Source organism: Pseudopipra pipra, chromosome 3 (genome assembly GCF_036250125.1).
Source record: "Pseudopipra pipra isolate bDixPip1 chromosome 3, bDixPip1.hap1, whole genome shotgun sequence".
In the NCBI taxonomy this organism is placed as follows: Eukaryota; Metazoa; Chordata; class Aves; order Passeriformes; family Pipridae; genus Pseudopipra; species Pseudopipra pipra.
The window spans coordinates 22,529,906-22,553,875 of record NC_087551.1 but is presented as its reverse complement, the minus strand read 5'-3'; the positions used below and the strand labels follow the sequence as shown (position 1 = coordinate 22,553,875).

At 42.5% G+C, this 23,970-nt stretch overlaps 2 protein-coding genes across 6 annotated transcripts in view; one reads left to right on the top strand and one right to left on the bottom strand.

Moving 5' to 3' along the window:
- Window positions 1-459: 459 nt before the first annotated feature.
- Window positions 460-21,969, bottom strand: ANGEL2 (angel homolog 2). 4 transcript variants are annotated; one of them, XM_064648259.1, is made up of 10 exons: window positions 21,541-21,969; window positions 16,958-17,061; window positions 14,035-14,471; window positions 11,581-11,834; window positions 10,092-10,161; window positions 8,763-9,184; window positions 7,659-7,785; window positions 6,922-6,982; window positions 4,803-4,966; window positions 460-967 (listed from the first exon to the last, which is right to left on the bottom strand). In XM_064648259.1, the coding sequence occupies exons 3-10, from the start codon at window positions 14,462-14,464 to the stop codon at window positions 813-815; spliced, it is 1,683 nt and encodes a 560-aa protein (XP_064504329.1). In that variant the 5' UTR covers window positions 14,465-14,471; window positions 16,958-17,061; window positions 21,541-21,969; the 3' UTR covers window positions 460-812. The 4 variants fall into 4 exon arrangements, with proteins under 4 accessions (XP_064504329.1, XP_064504328.1, XP_064504331.1 ...); XM_064648258.1 differs by lacking the exons at window positions 16,958-17,061; window positions 21,541-21,969 and adding an exon at window positions 16,240-16,338; XM_064648261.1 differs by lacking the exons at window positions 16,958-17,061; window positions 21,541-21,969 and adding an exon at window positions 16,100-16,233.
- Window positions 21,970-21,995: 26 nt separating this feature from the next.
- The window catches only part of RPS6KC1 (ribosomal protein S6 kinase C1), an 87,970-nt gene continuing 85,995 nt past the window's right edge, over window positions 21,996-23,970 (top strand). For both annotated transcript variants that reach the window (XM_064648257.1, XM_064648253.1), the window contains exon 1: window positions 21,996-22,151. In XM_064648257.1, coding sequence (XP_064504327.1) covers window positions 22,047-22,151 — 105 coding nt within the window. In that variant the 5' untranslated portion in view covers window positions 21,996-22,046. The remainder of the gene's footprint in view (window positions 22,152-23,970) is intronic.

Here is a 23,970-nt window from a genome sequence, read left to right as displayed (position 1 = left end):
CATTTCAAGATACAACCTGACATTTTTAAAATGGAAAAGAAACCCTGTCCTCCAGTTGTTCAATATGTATGAAGCCTCATGATGTCAAGAACTGTTTTTTTTTTTTTGTTCCTAGAATAGATTAATTAAGTTTCCTGTAAGGTAGTGTGCTCGTTAAGGTTGGTTTTATTTCAAATATTTTTTAAAAGATTCCAGTGAATGCTGCCCACATTTAAGCTTTTAGAATTTTAAGAAGCAAATTCCAAAAGCATAAATATTTGCCTTACTGCAAAGCTGTCTTCTTCCTTTGAAAGTTCAATCTTGCAGCCTCTGCACTGACTACACTCTAAACAAATTCCTTTGCAGATGTGTTTAGACAGAAGTGTCCAGAGCACCGTTGTAGTAAGACATTATTTTCAGCTCCTTATAGAATGTCACAGGCACACAAACACGTTCCCCTTTGATTGAAGAAGCACACAGTTCTCAGAACAGTCCTTTTTACTATGATTAACAATAAAAAACATTTACAACATCTCCATGAAAAATAATGCCATTTTGAGTCTAGCACAGATGTTTTCCTTTATCAAAGAGAAAGTTAATGCAAAATCCTTTATTTTTTGCCTTAAAGACTTCATAAAGTAATTTGAACGTTTAAAAAAAAAAAAAGTCTCTTTAAAAAGTCTACTTTACACAACACTAACAAATCTGCATGCAGGCAAAGTTATTTAAACCGAACCAGCAGTGCTTGAATTAACCTTTAAAAAAAAAAAATAATCATCCCATGAAGAGAGAAGGTGAAGGTAACTTCACCTACACAAAAAGTCCTTTGGGTATTACCGTTCAATAAGCCTGAACTCTGCTAGCAATGGCAGGTGGTCAGAAGAGTTATTTTCATTGGGAAGGCCATTAACAGTCCAGAGATCTTTCTCTGTTAGAAGTGCCAGCCTGCCAAGAAGTTTCAGACCTCCATGAAAAGAATCCTCTGCTCCTGGTTAAAAAAAAAAAACAAAACAAAACACAACAAAAGGAAATGTTCATCAGTGTGGGCTAATTATCACACATTCATACATATGTAGAAAAAGGAAAACAGTATGGGAGCAATAATCTGACGTTATTATTGTTCCATGCAAGATCACCACTAAGTTCAGAAATTCTTCTTGTTTACTATGACTTTCACAGTAGAGCTTATAATCAGTAGAGCTCCAAGTATTCAGAAGGACACTATTTTGTGGAGAGATAAATTGAGGTAAAAAAGAAAAGGCATGTATTTGTTCATTGTAACTCTCCTGAAAAAAGCCTCACATAATCCAGTCCTATACTTTAGCACAACAGCACTGCAAACAGAGCCAACCCTTGCAAAATTAATTATCTTTTTAGAGCTACTGATTCACATGACATTTTGTTTCTGTATTCTCAAGCACACAGTTCTCCAGCAGGCAGGTCATACAGAAACTCTTACTCATAAGGATGAAAGTCTTATAGCATTTCCCTTTCTAACTGTTCATCATAAGAAAGGGATCTTCCTCCATTATTTCCTGCTACCTATTTCTATAATTGCCCCCCCGACAAAACACCCTCTTGCTCATGCAAGAGGGGAAGGTGACTCACAACCTTGTCTTTATTACAGAATTATATAGAGTGGTTTGGGTTGGAAGGGACCTTAGAGATCATCTCGTTCCAACCCCCTGCCAGAGGCAGGGACACTTTTCACTAGACCAGGTTACTCAGAGCTGCATCCACCCTGGCCTTGAACACTTCCAGGGATGGGGCAGCCACAACTTCTCTGGGCAACCTGTTCCAGTGCTTCACCACCTCACCGTAAAGAATTTCTTCCTAGTATCTAATCTGAACCTACTCTCTTTCAGTTTAAAGCCATTCCATTGTGTCCTATCACTACCTGCCCTTGTACAGTGTCCCTCTCCAGAGCCTTCTCTTCTCCAGGCTGAACAACCCTGACTCTCACAGCCTGTCTTCACAGGAGAGGTGCTCCAGCTCACTGATTATCTTTACGGCCTCCTCTGGATTCACTTCAACAGGTCCACATTCCCATGCTGGGGGTCACAGAGCTGGACACAGCACTCCAGGTGGGGTCTCATGAGAGTAGAGTAGAGGGGCACAATTACCTCCCTCAACCTGCTGACCACGCTGCTTTTGATGCAGCCCCATATACAGTTGGCTTTCTGGGCTGCAAGAGCACACTGCAGGACTCTGCTGAGCTTCTCATCAACCAGCACCCCCAAGTCCTTCTCCTCCACGCTGCTCTCAATCCATTTATTCATCCCCGCCCTAATACTGGAGTTCTCCTGACCCAGGGGCAGGACCTTGCACTTGGCCTTGTTGAACTCCCTGAGGTTTGCATGGGCCCACTTCAAGCCTGTCAATGTCATTCTGGATGACATCCCTCAGTGTGTCAACTGCACCACACAGCTTGGTGTCATTAGCAAACCTGCTGAGGGTGCACTCGATCCCACTGTCCATGTTGCTGACAAAGGTGTTAGACAGCAACAGTCCCAACACTGATCCCTGAGGAATCCCACTCATCACTGGTCTGCACTTGGACATCGAGCCATTGATCCCAACTGTTTGTTTCCCACCAATTCACAATGTGGTTCACCCATCAAATCCATCTCTCCAGCTGTCTTGCAGGACTGTGTAAAATGCTTTGCACAAGTCTGGGTAGGTGATATCAGTTGCTTTTCCCTTATTCACAACTGCTGTAACCCTGCCAGAGAAGGCCACTAAATTTGTCAGGCACAATCTGCCCATCAGCAAAGAGCAACCAGCTTTTTCAACTCTGATCAAGAAATTCCACTGAGATCCTTCCATGATGTGTCAAACTTTTAGACTTCTTAAGCTATGTAGTCAAGTGAGACAACTATTTGTCAACCCTAGCTACTGCTTTCGGAGTGCAGAGATGATACCGAGCCAAGCTGAGTGCCTTCAGGACCAGCACAAACAGCAGCTGTTGACTTTTGACAGAAATACTTTCTGTATGAAAGTGATCAGCAATTTCAGAACTTCCTGGCTGAGCCTGGTACTGGCTTACCATAAAACATACTTTAAAGGACTATCTAGCAACTGCTAAACTCCTCAGATCAACAGCTTCGTCCTTTGCCATCTGCCAGCTTTCCAGCCCTCTAACAACCCAGCAGCTGTCAACTGCTGCTCTGAAGAAAAGCTTTATTGCTGCAAAGATGTCTTGGCAGCTCCAGAGCACATATCCACCTGGGTCTTGAGTCAAATTTATCATCTGAGGGAGCACCTGCATGTCTACAAAGGAGCAGTTTGTCGCCACAGAGCTTGGTCTGCGTGCAGTGATTAATGTCAGCTCAGAACACTCTGGAACCAGCAAAACTGTGCTCTGCAGGACTCAGGTAGATACTGAACCCTGATTACATGCAAATCCTGAACACCAAACCAAATACTTGGCTAAGCATGACAGATTAAAGCACAAAAAATTTTCAAAAAAAGCCCCTTTAAAAAAAAACAACAGTCAACCCAGACCACATTTAATATTCACCTGTTCAGACAGTGGCAACTTTTAATACAGAGGCCCATTAAAAAACTGAAAATCCAGACCATTACTTAGTTTCTAAGACATAGTGACTAGAAACTATACCAGTTTAAACTACTTGGTAAATTCATTCCGTACTCTGATGTAGGGAGAAGAATCTATTTGAAAAACAAGTGCAGAAAGGAAAAAGTGCTGTTATCTCTTCTGGGGCAATGATGGTGCAACAAAATATATAAGCAGGTGAATTAGGATTAAATTTTGTGCAGGAATGCACTCTGAAATCACACTGCACTCTGTTAGAACACATGGCATTCAGAAGTCATTTAAATACTTCTCATACCTGTTTTTCAGTCAAAGCTTTTGTATTTACTGTTTGACATTAATACAGCATTTACTGTGTATGTTATGACAAATGAGACTTTCATGAACTGACTCAATCAATTTTAACAATCAGGTATGAGAGTTGAAGGTGGTATTTTAATTTTACATACTGAGAACAATGTTAATTTAAAAAAATCAGTTGCAATCTACAGTGGGAGCAGGAAGAGAATCCAGCTTTCATTGCTCTGAGTTCTGCAGAACCATTTATCTGATAGCGCTGCACTGTGGAACGACCTCTGTCGATGGCATAAAACACAGAACTAATGAGGGCATGGGAAGCACACTGCTCAGAAGGACCCACGGTTCGAGTACAAACACAGTAAAGGATAGATAAACACTGCGTTCCCCATCACGAAATTCCCGCAAAGATACCGTGACTTTCTTGCACCATCTGGTGAGTTTTAGCTGCAACTGCAAACCAGAGAGGGACAACTGGGCATGTGCCAGTGACCATGCTCAGAGCAAAGGCCACGGAGTCTGTTACTTGACAGAAATTACATCAGGACAAGCTGAAAAATAAATTGCCAAGAAACAGTTCGTTTATCAGCTTTAATGCACATCATAAGTTGCTGCTCAGCAGGTTGTTGATTAGATGACTGGAAATACTGCTTTGTTGTAGGTCTGGCCTGAGCTACTGACAGCAATATTTCTCAGGTGCTACTTACATTGCTGCTTTTCTGTACCCTCAAGTCTCATCTCCATGATGACAACTACAGAGATGTTCAGTCAGGTAAAACGTTTGCCCTGTGTGGCACTACAGGTTCATCTGTGGTGAGCTGACAAGGCCAGCCACATTTCTCAGGGAGCAGCTGGCATTGAAAGCACCACCACGAACCTCTGAAGTACTTCCTATGGATTGAATTATCACTACATTTCTCTTAATCTCATTTAGCATTTGCGGAAAATAATGAAAAGCTGGTTTCTTTACCTGGCTGGGCAGCAGCGTCATCGTTTGCTGCAGAATAGAAAATATAATCCACAGTGACAGCACTTCGGGAATGACAAGTTGTTACTTCTGGTACCCCAGTTTCAGGAAGATAATGAGAATAGACTGAAGACAATTTAAAATGGTGCCGCAATTTTGAAGACAACCTAAAGCGGAATCAAAGAAAAGAATTTGGTTTTCTTGTGTGTCCTACAAGGTGTAAGCAATGAAGAAATACCAAATAGTTCCTGGTTACAAACAAAATGAATTATCTGGATATGCAAACCAGTGTTTCTCTCATGCAAGCAATAGCCTTTTGTGTGAGTGGCCTAAACCTCAGAAGGCAAAATTCAGGCAGTATTTTCAAGGCAGATAAAAGGCAGATACCTAAGAGCTTATCCAAACTGGCTTAACTGACACTTTAATTACAGGTAGCTTTCACCTCCATATACACTTTGTAAACGTTCATGTGCTCTCATTCAGCAATATCTCCCTGACACACAGGTGGAGACATCCATGAAAGCAGCTTATATGAAAGCAACACTCATGCATGAACTCATCTAACCAGGCCCTTTAGCATATACAGAAATCAAGATTTTTAGCATTTTTTTCTGCCCTAAAGCTACCAAGTGCTTCCAAATTAGGCTATGCCTAGTCATCTTTCCTCCACTCAGGCTCCCATTTTCTGTCTCCCGGTTACTTGCTTGCCTGTTCCTCTTCAGTTCAGCCCATCTTGCCTCACCTGTCTTTTCAATCTTGAAAGCAAACTGCACCTTCAGCAAAAGAACTCTCTCCCAGCCATTTGCTTCCATCATCTCTGCAAATCATCCATCCCTGAGCTGTACCTGCCTCATCTTGCATTTTAAACCTGAGCTGCAATGTGTTCTCGTTAAAAACCAAGCAATTAATAAAAAAAAAAAAATCAGCACGTTACCTGCCTGATTCAGAGAAGAGACAAACATGCCAGTTGGTACAACACGGGCAAGTAATAATTTCTGCTCTTGTTGCATGACATCCCTTTTAAGACAAGGGGAAAAAGCCCTGCAAGCAGCATTCAACACGTAGCATGCTATGGATTTACACCACAGCGTAGGGCCTCCTGTCTTTTTATCTACTTCTTTACTCAGAAATGCCATTGCTCACCTTTTTCATCCCCAAGAATCACCAAGAGTTCTAATATAACTATCTGCAGTGATACCAAGATCTCACATCTGATAAGAAACAGCTAACTTGTAGCCTGACATCATACACATACAGTTAGGGCAATTTCCTTCTTCTGTGCCTTACTTTATAGAGTCACAGATTATTCTGAGTTGGAAGGGACCCACATGGATCATTGAGTCCAACTCCTAAGTGAATGGCCTGTAGGGGGATCAAACCTGTGACCTTGGCATTATCAGCACCATGCTCCAACCAACTCAGCTAATCTCAGTTGTTATATGCCTTTTCCAGTTTGGTAAGTGCAAATATATTCTTCCTTTCAAAAAGCAGTTACCTTTTCCTTCCCAGCATTCTAGTCATGGCTTCCTCCTTCAGTTTAACAAGCAAATGTTTTGATCTGAGTGAGAGTTGTACTACCAAATCCATAATACTCCACACATTTCTCAGACTCAGAAAACTTAGATGCTCCCACAGAACTCCCGACAAGAAAGATTTTATGACCTCTCCAGTTCCTTTCCCTCCTTCATCCCAATTTCACATTGTAATATAGGATTTAATATAGGATTATAGAATCCATAAATCAGTGTCTCAAAAACAATAAAAGAGGGAAGTGCCATCACTTAAGCAGCTGGACACTTGATTATGTCAAGAAGTGACAAAAAAATGTCAAAAGCATTCCTTTAATAAGACAGAAAGTACCCTCTAAACAGCACTGACTCCTTGCCCCGAATTCTGAAATAATATCTGCAAGTTCCTGAAAGAACACACACTCCATTATTTCCAGTTCTAGTCTTTTGCTGTCTGATCAGCCTTTTCATGTTTAAATGGACAATGTTTTTTTTCCAAAAGGGCAGACTGGGTTGGGTGAGCATCTTGTATCCAAGTCTAGAATCAAATACAAGTTTGGTCTAAAATCAAAACCAACCCCCAAGTAACCAGCCAAGGGTTTCCTAACACGTACTTTTCAGATGCTACTACAATCTCCTGAGTGTTGTCCAGTTTTGCTGCTTCCAATTTTTCTCCTGCAAAATAAAAATACATTCAATTTACATTTAAAAATAGGATATAGCTGAGACCAATACTGAAGAGCTACATAAAGAAAAGCCACAGAAAAAAAGTATCTGTAAGTACACTTATTTTTTTGCAGCAGGCAAGATACAATTCACAAGACTGGATTGAATTCTTCTGTTCCATTAGTAAGATCCCCTCTAAAGACTCTTTCAAATTATGTCCCATTCATTTAAAATTGTTTTTTCCGTCAAAGAAAAAAACGGTGGATGAAAAATATAGCAATACCCAACAAGGAATCACTTGCTTTTCCCACTTGCTCCATAAAGTGCCAACACCATAACACATACACACTGAAGCAGAATGTAGGTTCACACCACGTACATGTGCCGCATTCCTTTGTCTCTCTCTTCCCAATCACAGCACAACTGGCTTTCAGGATGCAAATACAGGAGTTTAAATATTATGCATCGAGTCCTGAATGGCAATTTCTAACTATTATCTTCTAAAGATTCAACTTTGCAAATGTTTATGTGAATAAATCACTTTACACTCCAATGAGCCCAACAAGTAAGTTTTGCAAGCTCAAGACTCACTGTTCTTGCCCCACTAGAAGAGAACATCTGGTTTTCAGTGCTACCTGAATGATATTTTTAAAGGTTCACAAAATTTGTCAACCCAGAAACTGACCTGCATTTTCTTCTTTTTGTTGCTGTTTTATTTCATATACACAGTTTTGTGAAATACCTAATTTTTTTGGCCAAATAGGGATAGATAAGACTCTTTGTCCCCTTGGAAACTGTTCTTGTCCAGAGACCTGAGAAAGACAACATGAGCTTTTTTTTAGACAGAAATCTTACTTAAAAAATAAAGAACCCCAAACAAACCTGAAATAAGTGAACATTTTTTGTAAAGTTTAAAGCAAAAAAAAAAAAAAGACCCAGCCCCTTAGAATAAATCTTTTATAAAGGCTTGCCAAATCCCTGTAAAAATACCACCCTTTATGTACATCCTCTTTGTTTATGCTTTGCAAGTTCTTTGTAGCTACCCAGTTTTTCCAGATAGTTCTTGTGACAATGAGAGACTACCCAAGAACATTTTTAGCAACATGACAGGACTGGCTGAGCATATAGAGCTCCCTAGCTGACACTTACTTTAGCTTCAAGATGCTTATTCTTCTGGGAGCAAGTCAAGTCAAAGAGGGGCTTGAAACAACTTCCCACTAGCAAAGAACACCAGTGGGGGTATTATTTTGTTGTGTTTTCTCATTGTACGTGTTCCAGTTACTTGCTGATAAATAGCATGTGACACATCCAACAGCTAGATACAAGAGCTCACAACAAGACATCATTTAACATAAAACAGTTGAGGTTCAGCATCTAATTGCATTTCTGCTCTTACAAGTATTCCAGACACCAAGTTTATCTAAAGGAAGAGTCATCCTCCCATGGAGTCCACAGTAGGTATTTGATTAAGTAGTTATTTTATCCTACTTAAAGACTGGGACACAAACATAGTGATACAATCATCCTGTGGATAACTACATTTCAGGAACAACTGTTGCTGAGTTTTGCCTTTCAGAATACTGGAAGTGGAAACAATATTTTGTAAGGCACAGTTAATACACCCAAGCTTATTTAAGTAACTCCACAGTAACTTTTGCTTTGAAGGCTGTGTAGAGGGCACTAAGATAGGCACTGCAATGGAAATAATCAGAGATACTGCATACTAGCACCACTCAAATATTTCTCTTCTTAATTTTTTTCTTGGTGAGAAGTGAGAAGCATAGCCTACCTTCCCTATAGCAAGTCCTTCATAATTTAACTTTCCTTCCTTTATAAATCTGTACAATGGAGAACCAGGAACAGAATTGAAGTCACCACAGATGATAATTGGGCAGAAGGAACCATCCTTCTGAGGGGCGACACTCGCGATCTCTGCCAGGAGCATTGCCAGCTGGGTCAGTTTGATGTCCCCTCGCCTGGGGTTGTACAGCAGATGTGTGTTGGCAACACAGATTGCAGCATTAGTTTTACAGTGAAATCTAGGCTGCAAAAGCAACACCAGTCCAACGTTGTCCCTGTCCAAGAGTGGAATATCACGGCGAAAGAATTCCACGGGGTTTGATGAAATCAGGCTAAATTTGGAAGTTTTGAAGCAAATAGCGCAGCCATCAGGTTTTCTGCCTGTCCTCATTTTATACTCACAGTGATACCCTGCAAGAAAGGCAATTAAAAACATAAAATACCATAGTATAAATAGAGATTTTAAAACAAAAAAAATTAGAAACACCTCATGCTACTTTTCTCACGACAGCCAACACTCAGTCTGAAGTACCAAAGCCTACATGAAGTTCACACAGAAAAATGAACACAAAAGTCTTTCTGTCCTATCTAAACTGAAGCGAGATGGGACAGGATGCCTGGTCTAATACCTTACAAAACAACAAAAAAAATCCCACAAGTCACATAAAAGTGGACTTGTGTATTGAAGATTTTTCTGGATGTTTACCAGAATGGTTTAGGAATAATACCAGTGAAGCATTCCAATCAAAAACCTTAATCACTCTAAGTCATAAATCAATGTCTAAAATCATTCCTAGAACAAAGGTCTCGAATACATTTACAAAATTATGCAATTATCCAGTTAGCAGCAAGTGGCAAGCTTTCAACAGGGAAACTGAGACAGTTGTCAATGACAGCATTAGAGTTCAAACAAGTCCACCTAAAAATAGTGATTTGCCAATTTCTTCACTTTATGTAGAGATGAAACGTAGATATAAATGAGATCTTATCTATGTAAGGAAAAAAAAATAAATCTTGAACCAACGTCTAGTTTTTTTTGCCATTTTGAAATACTTCTCTGTTCTGCCCATACCATATGATTTCACGTAGTACAACCTCAGTGAAGTGGGCAAGTTGACCTCTAAGTTCACACCAGTGCTGGAACAGGGGAGTCCCACTCCCCTCTCCCAGCTTCAGGCCATGTTGCTCCTGTCACTTGTTGTGGCACTTTAGTCTGGATAGTAGACTTGATTCTATAATCTAAGAAAGGTTTTTTTGAGGAAAATAGTACTGGGGCAGGGGAGAAGACGATGTTTTGGTCCTAAGAGTTTCATCATACCCAGGGATTCCAAACTTGACTTGATCTCTGTTCTATAGTGGTCTTCTTGGACTTCTTGTAAACAGAGCACCTAAGGCAGAAGTTTACAATTAAAATATATTAAGTACATCGAAGTATTACCATAGCATATCTCTACATTTGTTGGCCAGTCTGAATAGGTATTAGAATAAATAAATCAGAAGCTTTTTGACTCCATAATCCCACAATAGGATTCACTCTCCTATAGAAAATGCTCCTCAAAATTATGAAGAGGGCTCCAAGTTCCTCCACCCTTTCTCAGACATATATTCAGAAGTGAGATTAAATTTAATCAAAATAATGACCTGCTGATACATTCTCAGCAGTTAAGGGGAGGGCTAAGTGTTAGAGTGGTGAGATGAAGAAGCCAATGGCACACTACAAGAGTGGACAAGCAGCTTCCATATTACAAGAACCCGAACCAAAGATCAACCTCCAAATATTCTATTAGGAGAGTTCTGAGCCTTCTCCCTGCACACTGCATAAGACGCAGATTTACAACCACCTTGGGACTGTGATGAAGGACTGAGTTCCCAAAGGGTAACAAGTAACCCCTGCTTGCTGAACTGCAGCAGCAGACTCCACTCACCCAGCTGACACTAGCTCATTCAAGGGCTCAAGGGAGAGCCAAACCTCCAGCAACATTCTGAAGTCTCTGCTTCACTTTCAGGTTACAATTCAAACCAATGAAACAGTTAAAAATCTATGTGCTTTAGCAAGAAATTTCTCTGTGGAAAGGGCACTTGGACCTACCAGGGTCTAAGAGCAGCTGCTCACCATGACTAGTGCACGCAGTACAGGGTATCATCTCTTTACCCCAGTGCTGTGCTCTGTGGCTCTGCAGACTTTAGCAAGTACCCTGAACTGAACTGCTCTTGACTGGAAGGACTGGCTTCAGCTCCAACCCTTCTCTCCTGAAGAATTGTCTTGTTGCCTCTAATAGTACCAGGCAGATCCTCACCAAAGTCCCTCTGCCTGATGCTCCTCCCAGAAAGCCCTCTAAGGTATGTCACTGTAAAGATATATGTGTGTGTATATATATATATATATATATATACACTATGCATAAATTTATTAGGAAGAAATGAAGAGTGTGAAGGGGATTTTAATTTCCAGATTCCTGGCTATGGACTAACATAACTGCATTTTTCAGTTTTTCAAGGCTGTTTTTCTGTGGTTTCTCTAATACAACTACAGTACTGTTTTCTAGCACAAACAGGTTGGATTCTATCACTGAACTTTTGCTGGTCTGAATAATGACTGAAGCAAAAAGTTTACTGACTTGATTTCCTGATTAAGACTAACAATGAGTAATGTGTCCTCAAAACCAAACAAAAAACTCCAACCAACACACAAAACCCAAACTAACCAAACCCAAAGCAAAGTGTTCTTCCAGACCCCAATTTAAGGAGAATTTGCTACTCCAGTTACCAGTTCTTAAGAAATATCCACATGCTCATTTTCTACTCACATCTGCATCCAGCTGTTTGATTTCTTGTAGAATGTTGGGAAATCTGTATGTCCAAAATAGCAACCGTTGCCTGCAGTGTTTGTACAGGTGAGAGTTGTCTTCCAACAAATTCTGTGAGAGAATATTGTAGGACATGACTGTAAAGTCAAACGTTGCCTCACTTCCTTTATTGCTTTGGTCAGATTCTTTATTTTCAGAGATTTTCATTGTTCTACTCTGCTGACAGAAATATTCCCAGTGTCTTTTGATGGTTCCTGTTAAAAGAACATGAAACAGAAAAAAGTTATGTAATGGACCATATGACTTCTTACCGCTCTTAGAAATCATTCTATTGACAACTATTAGTCTTTCAAATTGCTTAAGCAATTCTAAAAGCTTATTTGATGAGCAGTGATTTAGACCCTCTGTTTAAGATGAACTTTATATAAGCATCAGTAAAAACAAACAAACAAACAAACAAATCAAACAAACAAAAAACCCCAAGCCCAAAATACAGCACAAAACCATTTTATGCCCTGGATTTCAACTGCTTTGAAACTGGGAAACTGGCCCCATTCTAAGGAGATTGTTGCAGTCAGACAAAAGCCCCCTGCTCCCTGTAGAAGGGCTGTCAAACTGGTAAGCCAAGTCCAGTCTGTTGAGAGACTTATGCTGCGTTCTGCCACTACCTCCTCAGCAGAGACGGTGTATGTCAGTCTAGGATGCACTCCTTGGAGCAGCATATGGGCATCTTGTTGATCCCTCTGTCCATGGCTAACAAAGGGTTAGCAGTCAATCAATCAATCACCTCTAGCCTCTGTACAGACTGTAAACTTCATCCATAAACTGCAACAGGGTCCACTACAGGGATCCCAAAACAAATAATGCACCCAACCCTCCTCAGTGAGGTTGGGAAATTAAAAAATTAACAAGCCTCAGAATTATCAAGAACCTCTGAAAAGGCTTCCTTTGCCTTTCTGCCATTTCTAATTTAATACTTATTATTAGTATCAAGATATGAAAATTTATAATCACATAAGTGCCCATCATTAAGAATCCAATTACTTTTTAAGATATGTATTTCTCCACTTACAAAACTCATGCACAGAGATGCCTTTCACCCTTTATATCTGAACTCACGTGAGAGCAAGCGAAGGTCCAGTTACCCGTGATACCAACCAGTGGCAGACTGCAGCTATAGCTGTCACCATCTGCCCTGTTTGGGTAGTAAATCTCATCAGTGTGCTTACATTATTCAGGACTTTATCTAGTGTTTGCAATGAATACAGCAAGGCTTTAAGTACTGTTTCTACTGTGGGAGAGAAGCCCCACTGCTCCTCAGCAGGCATCTTTAATTACCATCACCTTACAATATGTGAACAAAAGGAACACAATGCTAATCATGCTCTCAGATAAAGGTATGTCAATGAGGGTTAAGAGAGGACTCAGCAATTTAGGCACAAAGCAAACTCCCTTCCTTCTGCTGCTAAAGATGGATATGATGTTTCTAAGCCTTATGGATATTTGTGTCGAAAATTCCCTTCGGGATGCTGATAGCATTTTCAGTTGTAATATACCTTCCAGTTTTTTTTGCTAAGGAAGTGATTTATACAAGTGGGCCATATTTTGTCTGTGTCCCTCAATTTGCTCTACAGCAGACAAAACTTAATATACCCAAAACTCGGTAAAATACTTGGATGCTATGTAGAGGGTTGTATCTGTAATAAGGTAACACAGAACTGCAGTCTCATTAAAGTCTGCTACTGAGCTGGGTAGACAACTCTGCACTTCCTACTGTATTTATCTGGATAAATGCACTTGCTGCTTGCTCTGCCACACGTGGTCTGACACAAACCTTGCGAACACGCCAGTGGCAGAATGCAATTGTAAATACAAAAATCACACAGTCACACTGGAAGCAAACACCATTAAACCTCAGTCCATTAATTCTCGGTTATCTAGGTCATAAGTAACTCAACTGGTCTGGAAAGAAACCAATTCAGGTCCAGCAGGGCTGATGAGCTCAGCTAGAGTACAAGGAATGAAGCTACACAACTGCCAGCCCAGCTCAGCCCTACAGCAAGTCAGCCAAATCTTTGCTTTTACAGAGTTCCCAAGTTAACAGACTTGATCTGGCGACAGACATCTGAGTGTTCTTTGAACCAAGCTCAAGACTCCCCACGTTGGGCAATCCCTTACCCAGCTGACTGTGTTCTACTGCCAGATGCAGAGAAACTAGTTCTAGTAAACTGTTTGACAGCACAAAATACAAGTTTACAGACCAAACAGCATTACAAAACTGGAACATTTTCAAGACAGATGTTTTCCCGAGAGGGGTGCCAAGAAAAAGAGTAACTAAAAAGGAGCCCACAATATTGCTAAAAACTCCTTAGGTGTATTTAGCATTACAAATATTCCTTAGGTGTATTTAGCATTACAAATAAACAAGGAAAATGAGCAAAAAGCATCTTTTACCTTTCTTGCTGCTATGTTTTTCTTCATTCTGTGCTACAGAAAGACACGATGCTTCCTTTTCGTTAGAGAAGTTCGTTTCCTCTTCAGAAGCTGAAGTATCATGCTGGCCACTGAGTCTTCTCTTCTTTGTCAATGGTTCTTCTCCCTCAGGTTTCATACTGGGGTTAGGTAGGTGAAAGCAACAACTCTGTGTGTAGTTATCAAGATGCCAATTAGAGTTCTGAAACTGTCTCCAAGGTCCAAGAAATGGAGGGAGTCTCCAGTTTGCTGAGAAATCAGCTGGGGTAGGAAGTGGAAAGGAGGCCCAGGGAGGATAGTGTCCGGCCCATCTCATACAGCTGGAAACTGGGCTGTTCAAGGCGAGGATCTGGGAGCCATTCCAGTGGGTGATCCAGTCTCTGCCCAGCCTCTGCACATGGCGGGGCAGCATGGAGTGTCTACCAGAAAAGCAGAGGTTTCATTACTTGCACGCAGCTACATCTGCCTGTAGAAGGCTGCAGATGCAAGTCATCCTGGTCATGGCTTACAAAAGATATTCCTTCTCAATAAGTTAACACACAAAAGATATTCAAACCTTTTTAGATATATACAAGATACTTAAACATTTATCTAAATGATATGCAAAGTGGGACTCTACAAAGTGATCTTGCATCCTTTTTCCCGCCTTCAGATTTATAAATACCATTTAGTGTCCAAGCCCTATCCATCTGAATAACTATTTATTTTCTGCCTTATTGAATTCAACTGTCAGATATTTCAAGCACTCAGAAGAATGACCTTTAGAAAAGGTCATTTTTGCATGCTGCATTAACTTTATCATAAGGTTATATGAAAGAAATGAGAAAACCACTTTCCTTCAAGCTGTTAGAAAGCCACTGACTTGGCTCAAACCACAATGCCAACACGACAGGGAAATAAAGGTACTAACTCTCATGGCATCTCTGGCACCAGCTTAAAACTTAATTTGTATTCTCATTTCTTTTCCAGGAGGGCAAACCACAGCTTAGCTATTAAAACAATGAAAATAAGGTGGGTGGGGGTTTTTTGTGGTGTTGTTTTTGTTTTTGTTTTGTTTTGTTTTTCCCAGAAGAAAAAAAAATAATCTGTCTCAACAAAATTGCAGGGAGAAAGGCTGAGTAACAATAATCTGTTTTAGCTTCCTCATTGTTTAAATAAGAAGGTGTATTTTGCCCTTAAAAGCAAAAGATAACAAAGGTTGATATGTCTGAAGTTGAACTGAACTGAGAACCTCCGAGCTGCCATTCAGCCTAGCAAATAAGCTGAAAATACAGAATCACAGAATACTCTGAGTTAGAAGGGACCCACAAGGATTGAGTCCAACTTCTGGTCCTACACAGGACACCCCAAGAATCTCCCGATGTGCCCAAGAGCGTTGCCCAAACACTTCTTGAACTCTGTCAGGCTTGATGCTGTGACCACTTCCCTGGGGAGCCTGTTCCAGTGCCCAACCACCCTTTGGGTGAAGAACCTTTTCCTAATATCCAACCTAAACCTCCCCTGACACAACTTCAGGCCATTCCCTCAGTCCTGTCACTGGCCACCAGAGAGAAGACATCAGTGCCTGACCCTCCTCTTCCCCTCATGAGGAAGTTGTGACTGCCATGAGGTCTCCCCTCAGTCTGAACAGACCAAGTAATTTCAGCTGCTCCTCGTACGGCTTCCCCTCAAGGCCCTTCACCATCTTCGTTGCCCCCCTTTGGACACTAATAGCCAATAAAACTTCCAACAAAACCAGCTTGTCCCGGAACAGGCTATTTCCGCCACCGCGCATCACATGCAGCCCGACAGACATATAAGCAAAACACACCCCCGGACACCACGGCAGCACGATGGAGCAGAAAGCGGCGCCGCTCCTTTACAAAAGCCTCCTGAAACACCTGTTTTACGGAAAAGCGCCGAGAAACTGCCCGCTTCCAAAACCCCGGCCCCACCGCCGCCTACCCCCGGCAGCGGACCGCCCCCGCCCGCGCTGTGTTTTGTTTACCGCGGCCCTGCCCGGCCTAATGGCGGGTGTTTGAAACCAGCGCCCCCCGAGCCCCGTTACCTCCCGGCGGGCCCAGGCGCGGGCCCGGCCCAGGGGGGCCCCGCTACGGGCCCCGCGCAGCCCCGGCGCCCCCCGAAGGGGTCACCCCAGGGCAGCGCCAGCTCCGCCCGCCGCGCTCCCGCCGCCCCGCCGCCTCATACCCCGCTCGGGCGGCGGCCGCGCCCTCCCGCTCGCTCCTGGGACTTGTAGTCCGAGGGCCGGGCCCGCGGCCATGCCTGGTCCGGAAGCCGACGCCGAGGCCCGGCCGCCATCCCGGCCCCGCAGCCCGCGCTCTGCTCTCGGTGCCGCTCCGCGGCAGCGCCCGCTCCAGAGCGCAGCAAAATCGCCACGTAGGCAGCTCCACTAAAGGCTTTTGAAGCATTTAAATGGACGTAAAACTGTGATCGTGCAGTGGTTTCTTCACCCAGAGGGTGGTTGGGCGCTGGAACAGGCTCCCCAGGGAAGTGGTCACAGCAGCAAACCTGACGGAGTTCAAGAAGCGTCTCGACGATACTGTCAGGCACCTGGTGTGACTTTTGGGAATGCTCCTGTGCAGGGCTAAGGGTTGGACTCGATGATCCTTGTGGGTCCCCTCCAACTCATTCTGTGATTCTCTGATAGTTTCAATAGGCAGTCTTCTCCCTGGGATCACCGTGTGTCCCTGTAGGGTCAAAGGGACTTAAGGAAGAGCAGCCGTATGTTTGGAGGTGCTGTGTCAGGGCAGCAGCACCTTGCTCACTGTTTGCAGAAAAAAAACCAAAACCCACTCACCTGAGATAGTATTTTAACGTTCTCAGGTTTTAAAATGCACCCGAAGGTGCTCTGCCGAGGAGACCTGCCTGCCCTGCAGACACCACGGAAAGACACACCACTGCTTACCAGATGCATAAGCAATCCTCTGTGTCTGTCGATGTCGCTTGAATAAGCCGTTAAAATGCTTTCTTGAGGTCTTCTGAGGACAGAGTAAATGCTGGCCCTGTTTACTGTAAGGAAACGTAGTACAACACATGAAAAATTATAGTGCTGAATAGTGCAGATGCTGTGCAGGAACTGTAATCAAGTAAAATACTGTTTTTCTGCATTCCTTTTATTTGTGTCATAAAAGTGACTTTAAATAACATTTGATGTTTTTCCAGGAGTGGTAGGGAAGACTGGAACAGGAATAATGTAGTGATGTTAAGAGCGTGCTACTTAGACAATTTGTCAAATCCACTTTAGGTTTTCCATTTCTTGGACACAAGTTACTGGCAAAAAGTAAAAATACCCATCCATTTGCTGTTACTTTCTTTACAATGTAATAAGAGAGCAGAGCTACTAGTCACATAATACAGAGGTAGTCAAAGATCTCCCAACTGTATTTTCAAGACCTACTTATTTTTGTTGTTTGTTCTTCCCTGCATTTTTGAATTATTCTTATGTATTACATATATTTCTAAGAAAAAAGACAGCCATAGCTATAGGAACAACAACAACTGCTGTTATTTTTAGGAGAAGATTTCACATAGAATGGAGTTATTTTCTGTATTTTGAGCTGCACAAGTCACCCAAGTTTCTCTATCACTTCAAAAGTTTTTACACAGTAGCAATTCCAGTAGCAAAGTGTCAGTAGTGAAGGACTGAAGCTTTGGGGTTTTTTAAGAAAAGCCTTAATGAAAAGGAAGATATGCTGAATAAGCATGAAAGTTAATTGTGTAACAGACAAAATATTAGATAAGAAAAAAATTAACTTATTAATATGATGCAAATTGTCTCTCATCTGAGTGATGATTTTCTTTTCTGATTTTGATGAGAGATTTTATTTTCTTGCCTTGACCTAGGAAAGTCTTAATAAGCCAGGAACACTTAATTGTGGATTACTCTAATTATTATTTTGTGTATCTCGGTTGGCTATACCATGTGAAAAGATATTTTTCAAAATTAGGTATCTTCAAATTCTGATTTGTAAGTAGAAGCCAAATTATTTTATGAGTCATTTGAGCTTCTGAAACTCTCTAGCGAATGGATGCTACTGACTCACCGAGGGATGCTCTGATTGATTACACTGCACATAAGAACAGCCACAGTGGTTCAGATCAATGGTCCACTGAGCTCAGTTGCCTGTTTTCCAAATGCAGTTAGCAGCAGATGCCTAGAAATGTGCAGGGGTTGGGCAAACTTCAAATGAACACTCTCCCTGTCTCTAGCTGTTTTCAGCTCAGTACATTTCCTAAGCCTGATATGTTTGTCTCTTTAGTTACTCAGTGACTCTCTCCCCCAAGGACTTGAATGTGCAAACTTTCTGCATCAGGAACATCCTTTGACAAGAGTCCTGCAGCTCTGTTTTATTATTATTAATTTTATGACCTCATTCATACCAGCTTCACTGGCCTCGGGTTCTTGTGTTAAGAGAGACTGAACAGTCCATCCCCATCCACCTTCTCCATGCCACTCATGATTTCACAGAGCACTACCATGTCCCCCCACATTATTCCTTCTTCCATGCTGAAAAATTTCAGACTACTCTATTACTCTGCATGAAGATCTCTGTTAATTTTTATTGCCCTTCTTCATTCAGCCATGAATTTACACAGTTGCAATATACTGTTCTCTGTCTTGTTCTTCACTCCCACTTCTTCTCCCTTCCTACTCCCACCAAATTGCTAACTTTTGAGTTAGACAGCATTTCAGGATGGATTTTTTTTTCTCAGAGGATGCATCAGTTGGCTATTGAAATTTAAATGAGATCTATTATATAATTCAGCAGGGATTTGTCAATGATGGTTTCAGTCCCATTGATTTCTGTTTATACCATTAAAACCTCACAACTGCCGTATCCTATGAGGCATTACAAGCAAGTGCGGTTTCATAAGCAAATTTTTATCAGAACTAGTTGTCTAATCATGTTATTACACTAGAAGGTTCTACAAGTACTTGATATCTTCATATGGTATCAATTAGTACATTGTGCTAGAAAATACTCCTTGCTTACTTGAGCAAGTGCATTTTCAACCAGCTGTTTGTTTTTGGATATGACACCACTACATCTGTAGCTGCAAGTTCCTATAGATAAAGTTAGAGAAGATGAAAATTAAAAAGTATTCTTGAGGTCATTCTGTTCAACCCCTTCATTTCACATCCTCAGATTAGGTCACCTCACTTGTACATTAAAATTACTCCAAACAGAAGATCTCTTCCTGTGAAGTCTCTTCCAATGAAACGTCAACTGCATCATCATTGGTATGAGAAAACAGTCACTATCAAATGGAGTTTGATGTGTATCTTTTAGCTTTTTGAATTCGAAACTTGCTTTGAAAGAATGATGATCAAGACCAAATTATCTCAGAGGTACTCCTTTTGATAACATAAAACTTCCATGAAGTTCTGTGTGCTGACACCTTGCCGAAAGACGTAAAAGATGCTCTTTCTCTCTCAGAAGACTGAGAGTGGCGAGCTGCTGACAATCAATGTTCTCTTTCTTCCCCCTTCCTTAAGAAAATGTTCCTCATGCAAAATAGACTAGACTTATCAAGCAATTTTTAGAGATAAAAAGGATGAAGAATCTTTCTAATAACTTGGTAGCTGGCAATTTCAAAGTAATTAAAAAAAAGAGAGTCAGGATGCTATGAAACTCCCATTTGGACTATTTCTGTCCTATGACATGTTAGGAAGAGTCATTATGTTCTCACACAGAAAATGACCTTTCTCTAGGAGAGCAACTTTCAAAGAAGCAGCTGTGTGTGGATGCTAGAACATGTCAATGTGGAGCTCCTCTGATGTGACTTTGCTGGGCTCTCCAGGATTGTCAAATCAACTGTTTTGTGTCAGACTAGCACTGGGAGGGGAAAGGCCGGTCCACTCATGCCTGCCTCCCTGACTCTGTGTTTGCAGAACCTATTTCCATTGTACTGAGATATGAATTGAGTGAGGGCAGTGTACTCACTAGGAATAAAGATTGAGGTGAAACAGTGGCAGTACTTCCAAACAGCATCACACTGAAGCTGCTTAGAAAGACTCATTAGTGAGCCTGTGCTTCCAGATCTGTAGAAGTGAATCAGGTCTGGAACTCAGAAAATGAATGTCATTATAGAAGACGACCTTTCATTTACCTAGTAATAATTTGGAATGTTGAAAAGATTCACAATGCAGCTCAGTCATCCTCAAAGGAGAGACACTTGCATACTATGAGCTTCAGTACAAAACTCTCATCTTTTACAAAGACATGCAACTAAGTATTTTCTTTAAGTCAAAGACTGTAATGCTGGGGGTACCCCTGAGCTGGACTTGATCCACAGCTGAACTTTCCAACCTGATATTATATTTAACCTAGTATTGTATTTAGCCATATATCTTCTTATTAACCAAGATGCTATATAATCCTTAATAATGCTTTAAGAGTAGACATTTATGTTTTTTAGCACAGCATAGTATTAATAATTAGTAAGGTCTGTATGGTTATAAATGTGCCTTTTTTTCCAGTCAAGGCCATGAAAGCAGTAGGCTTCCATGGTCGCAGCTGGTTCATATTTGAGATATAAATGTAGCCATAGTTCTGTATTTAGAGACTGGTCAAGGCCATGGGGCATTTGACAGTAGTTGGTCCAAACTGATTCCCTGATTTTGCCCTGGGCCCTTGCCAGGCTACAGGGGAAAACTAAGGAGATAATAAAGCCAGATTGTTTTCTGCACAAACTGAGTGATGTAAGCTTGTTTAATGCTACATAAGCTGGACCCTCTCACAGCAAAGATGGAGACCTCCCCTGCAAGTGGACGCACGTAGGATTTCCCAGTTAGTGGAAAGACATTCTCCAGACCTTTGCCTGTGATCGAGGCCTCCCCAGCTGAAGTGTGATCTGGATGATGGTAAAGTATTATAGGGTAACTGGTGATGGATCTCTCTCTTAATCACTATAAGATTTTCTTTGTAGTAATGATTAGATGCATTGCTAAGTGTATCCTTTCATAAGCCACTGTTTCTTTTGTAATTCTTTACTGTTTTGCACTGTACTAAACATACACTTATTCTTTAAAGCTGGTGTCTGTGTTCCTTAAATCCACCCTCATTCCCGAGTCAAAACAGATCGGCAAAACAAACACCTGCATGAGATCAGAGATATTAATGACCTGGTAATGAAAAGCTGATTTTTTAACATCTTCAATTAAATGAATGAAAACACAGTGATGAAAAGAATAATCTGAACAGTTTATATAATCTGAAGTGTGAGATCTACATTGGTACAGATCCCACTACAGACAAGAAATCAAAGGTAATCTTACGAAAGGAGAACATCTTGCAATACAAAGCTGTGCTCCTTAGAACTGAAGGAATGCACCTCAAATGCTGAAGGGTTTCCTCATGCCAAAGTGTTCTGCAGACGGGTGTGCACATGAGGGCCTATCTGCAGGGAGAAGTCCAGGCACAGTTTAAAGAACCTGGAGAAGATGCGACACAAAAATTGTGATGACTCAGTAACCATGAAACTTGCCTTTCTGGTAGCATTCCTCCTTAAAATCCGTGAGTCATTTCTGCTTTATAGGCCTATGGATTTAGGGCAGCATATCTCAAAATAGCCCACGACGAGCGCTGGGAGCGGCGCACCAGCTGTGCTGGTGGACGGTCTCATCTCGGATTTGTAGAGGCCACGGGGCGCCTGTGTTAGGAAGGGGCTCGGCGTTCAGCCCCTGCCAAGTGTAAATCCCCACGGCAGAACACCTGGAATCTGCGCTGCCGCCGGGCCGTGCCTGCCACGACTGGGCCGTGACACCTCGGCCTCATCCGTGCGGTGCGGACTGTCAGCCCCGGGGGAAAGGCGGTCACGTCCACGCTGCCTGCCAGGAACCGGGGGTACCCAACACCGCGCCCCAGCTCATCCCTTCCCGCCCGGGCGGGGCTCCCCGGGCCGGGCCCCCGGCACCGCCCGGGCGGGGCGGGGCGTTCCCGGGCGCCGCTTCCGCCTGGGCCGGGCCCGGCGGGGGCAGCGGCGGGAGGAGGATGCTGAGCCCGCGGGAGCGCGGCGGGGACCTGGCCCGCTTCTACACGGTGACCGAGCCGCGGCGGCACCCCCGCGGGCACACCGTCTACAAGGTCACGGCGCGGGTGAGTCAGCGGCCGCTGCCCGGCCCCTCGCCCCCGCCGGTCCCCGGCCTGCCCGGTGCTCGGTCTTTTAAAGCCGCCGCTGTGTGCGGAATAGCGCCCGTGGGGAATCCCGACGCGCCTGGTCGCGACGTGGAAGCCGCTGTCAGGGACACGGGTGGGAGGGAGGGAGGGAAGGTGGGACACGGCCCCTCCCGAGCCGAGCCTCTGTCGCCTCCTGCAAACTTGTAGCTTCAAACACAGCGTTGTAATGGCCTCAAACGCGCTTTGCAATTGACTCTCAGTTTCCTTGCTGTCTGGTGCAGGGCGTGCGAGAGTAGCTTAAAACCAACCAGCTCCTTCTTTTCCGCCCCCCTTCTTCTGCCCCGGATCCCTTGGATAGGTTGCAGTGGAATTGCCCAGCCTTCCTGCCGGCCCCGCGGCGCACTCGGCTCGGGAGCGGAGCCCGTGGGCTCAGCACGCCAACGCTGGCAGCGCGGAGCTGCTTGGGCTGGATGTTGAGGCGGTGTGCGCCTGGGAGGGTCCACCCCCCTTTGGGCAGGAGGGGTCTGGGTAAATCAGAGAGGCCTAGTAGAGAAGAAGGAAAGCTGTTAGGAGAGCTGGTGTGGTAGCTTTGCTGAAAGCTCCGTCTCTTCCCCTAGGGAAATTCCTTGCTTTCTTTTCTCCTCCACTTTCCTATTTAAGCCAAAAAGAGGAAGGAGACTAAGTAAATATATGGAAGTAGGCGCAAGAGGAGTGGGAGTTCAGCTCACAGGTATGGTGGGATATACTGAGAGCATCAGAAAGCATCACAGAGTTTATTTAAATGGCCTCTGATCTTGTAGTTACTGCAGGTATAGACATCCTCCTTGTAAGAGCAATATATGCTTATATGCATCCTTCCCTTAATTCAAAGTATACAGCATTCTATATGTGTATATATATTCTAGTGCTCAGGTTGTTAGACTGTGAGAAGTGTGTATGATTTGTGAAGTTAAAAATATTTTTAATTTTTTTTTCTGGTCAAATATATATATTGATATCCACCAAACATGAATATGTGACATGTTTAAACCATTCTTTTTGGTCCAATAAAACTTAGTATTTGTTAAGAGAAAAAAAAAAAAAAGAGTTGTTTTCCCCTATGATGTTTTAATTTAAAAAGCCTTTCTTGAGATAGAGGCAAGGAGAAAAACAGTGCCATCACATCTTTATATAGTAGCTCACGATGGGCTAAATCTGTATGTGTATTAGGGACTAATAGTAATGAGCCAAGACTTCTGCTTATTTTACTCTGATGACTTTGTTCTTATTGACTAAAGCCAGTTAAAATTCTCAGTGATATTTTGGTTTCTGTGAAATTGTTAAAAAACAAGTTGTGGCTAACTAGTTAGGGGTGTCACTCTCTCTCCTTGTCCCATACTTGTTGTGGATACGCTGGTGCTTTTCCAAGTGAGGCAGTGCAGAATCAGGTGGTGCACTGACTGCATGTGATTTAGTACAGAGCAAGGCACTGATCAGTCTGTGAGCTGTCCAAATTAAACTGAGCTGACCAGAGATCATTAGTTCTTTACGGTATTTTGATAGCTAAAATCCTCAAAGTGAAAAATTATTTTGCTTTTATGCGGCAAAAGATGGTTTGGATTCACAAATGTAGAAGTATAAATAACTTTTGTTTCAGTAGGGCACTATCTGGTAATCTGTTATGTATTACTTCAAGTGAGGATTTGGGGAGTTAGATGCAGAATAAAATGATTTTAAAATAATTAAATGTACATACCAGGTACCCTCTCTTTTTCTTTCCTCCTATTCCTCCCTCCTGTTCCTGCAGTGATCTGGCTCC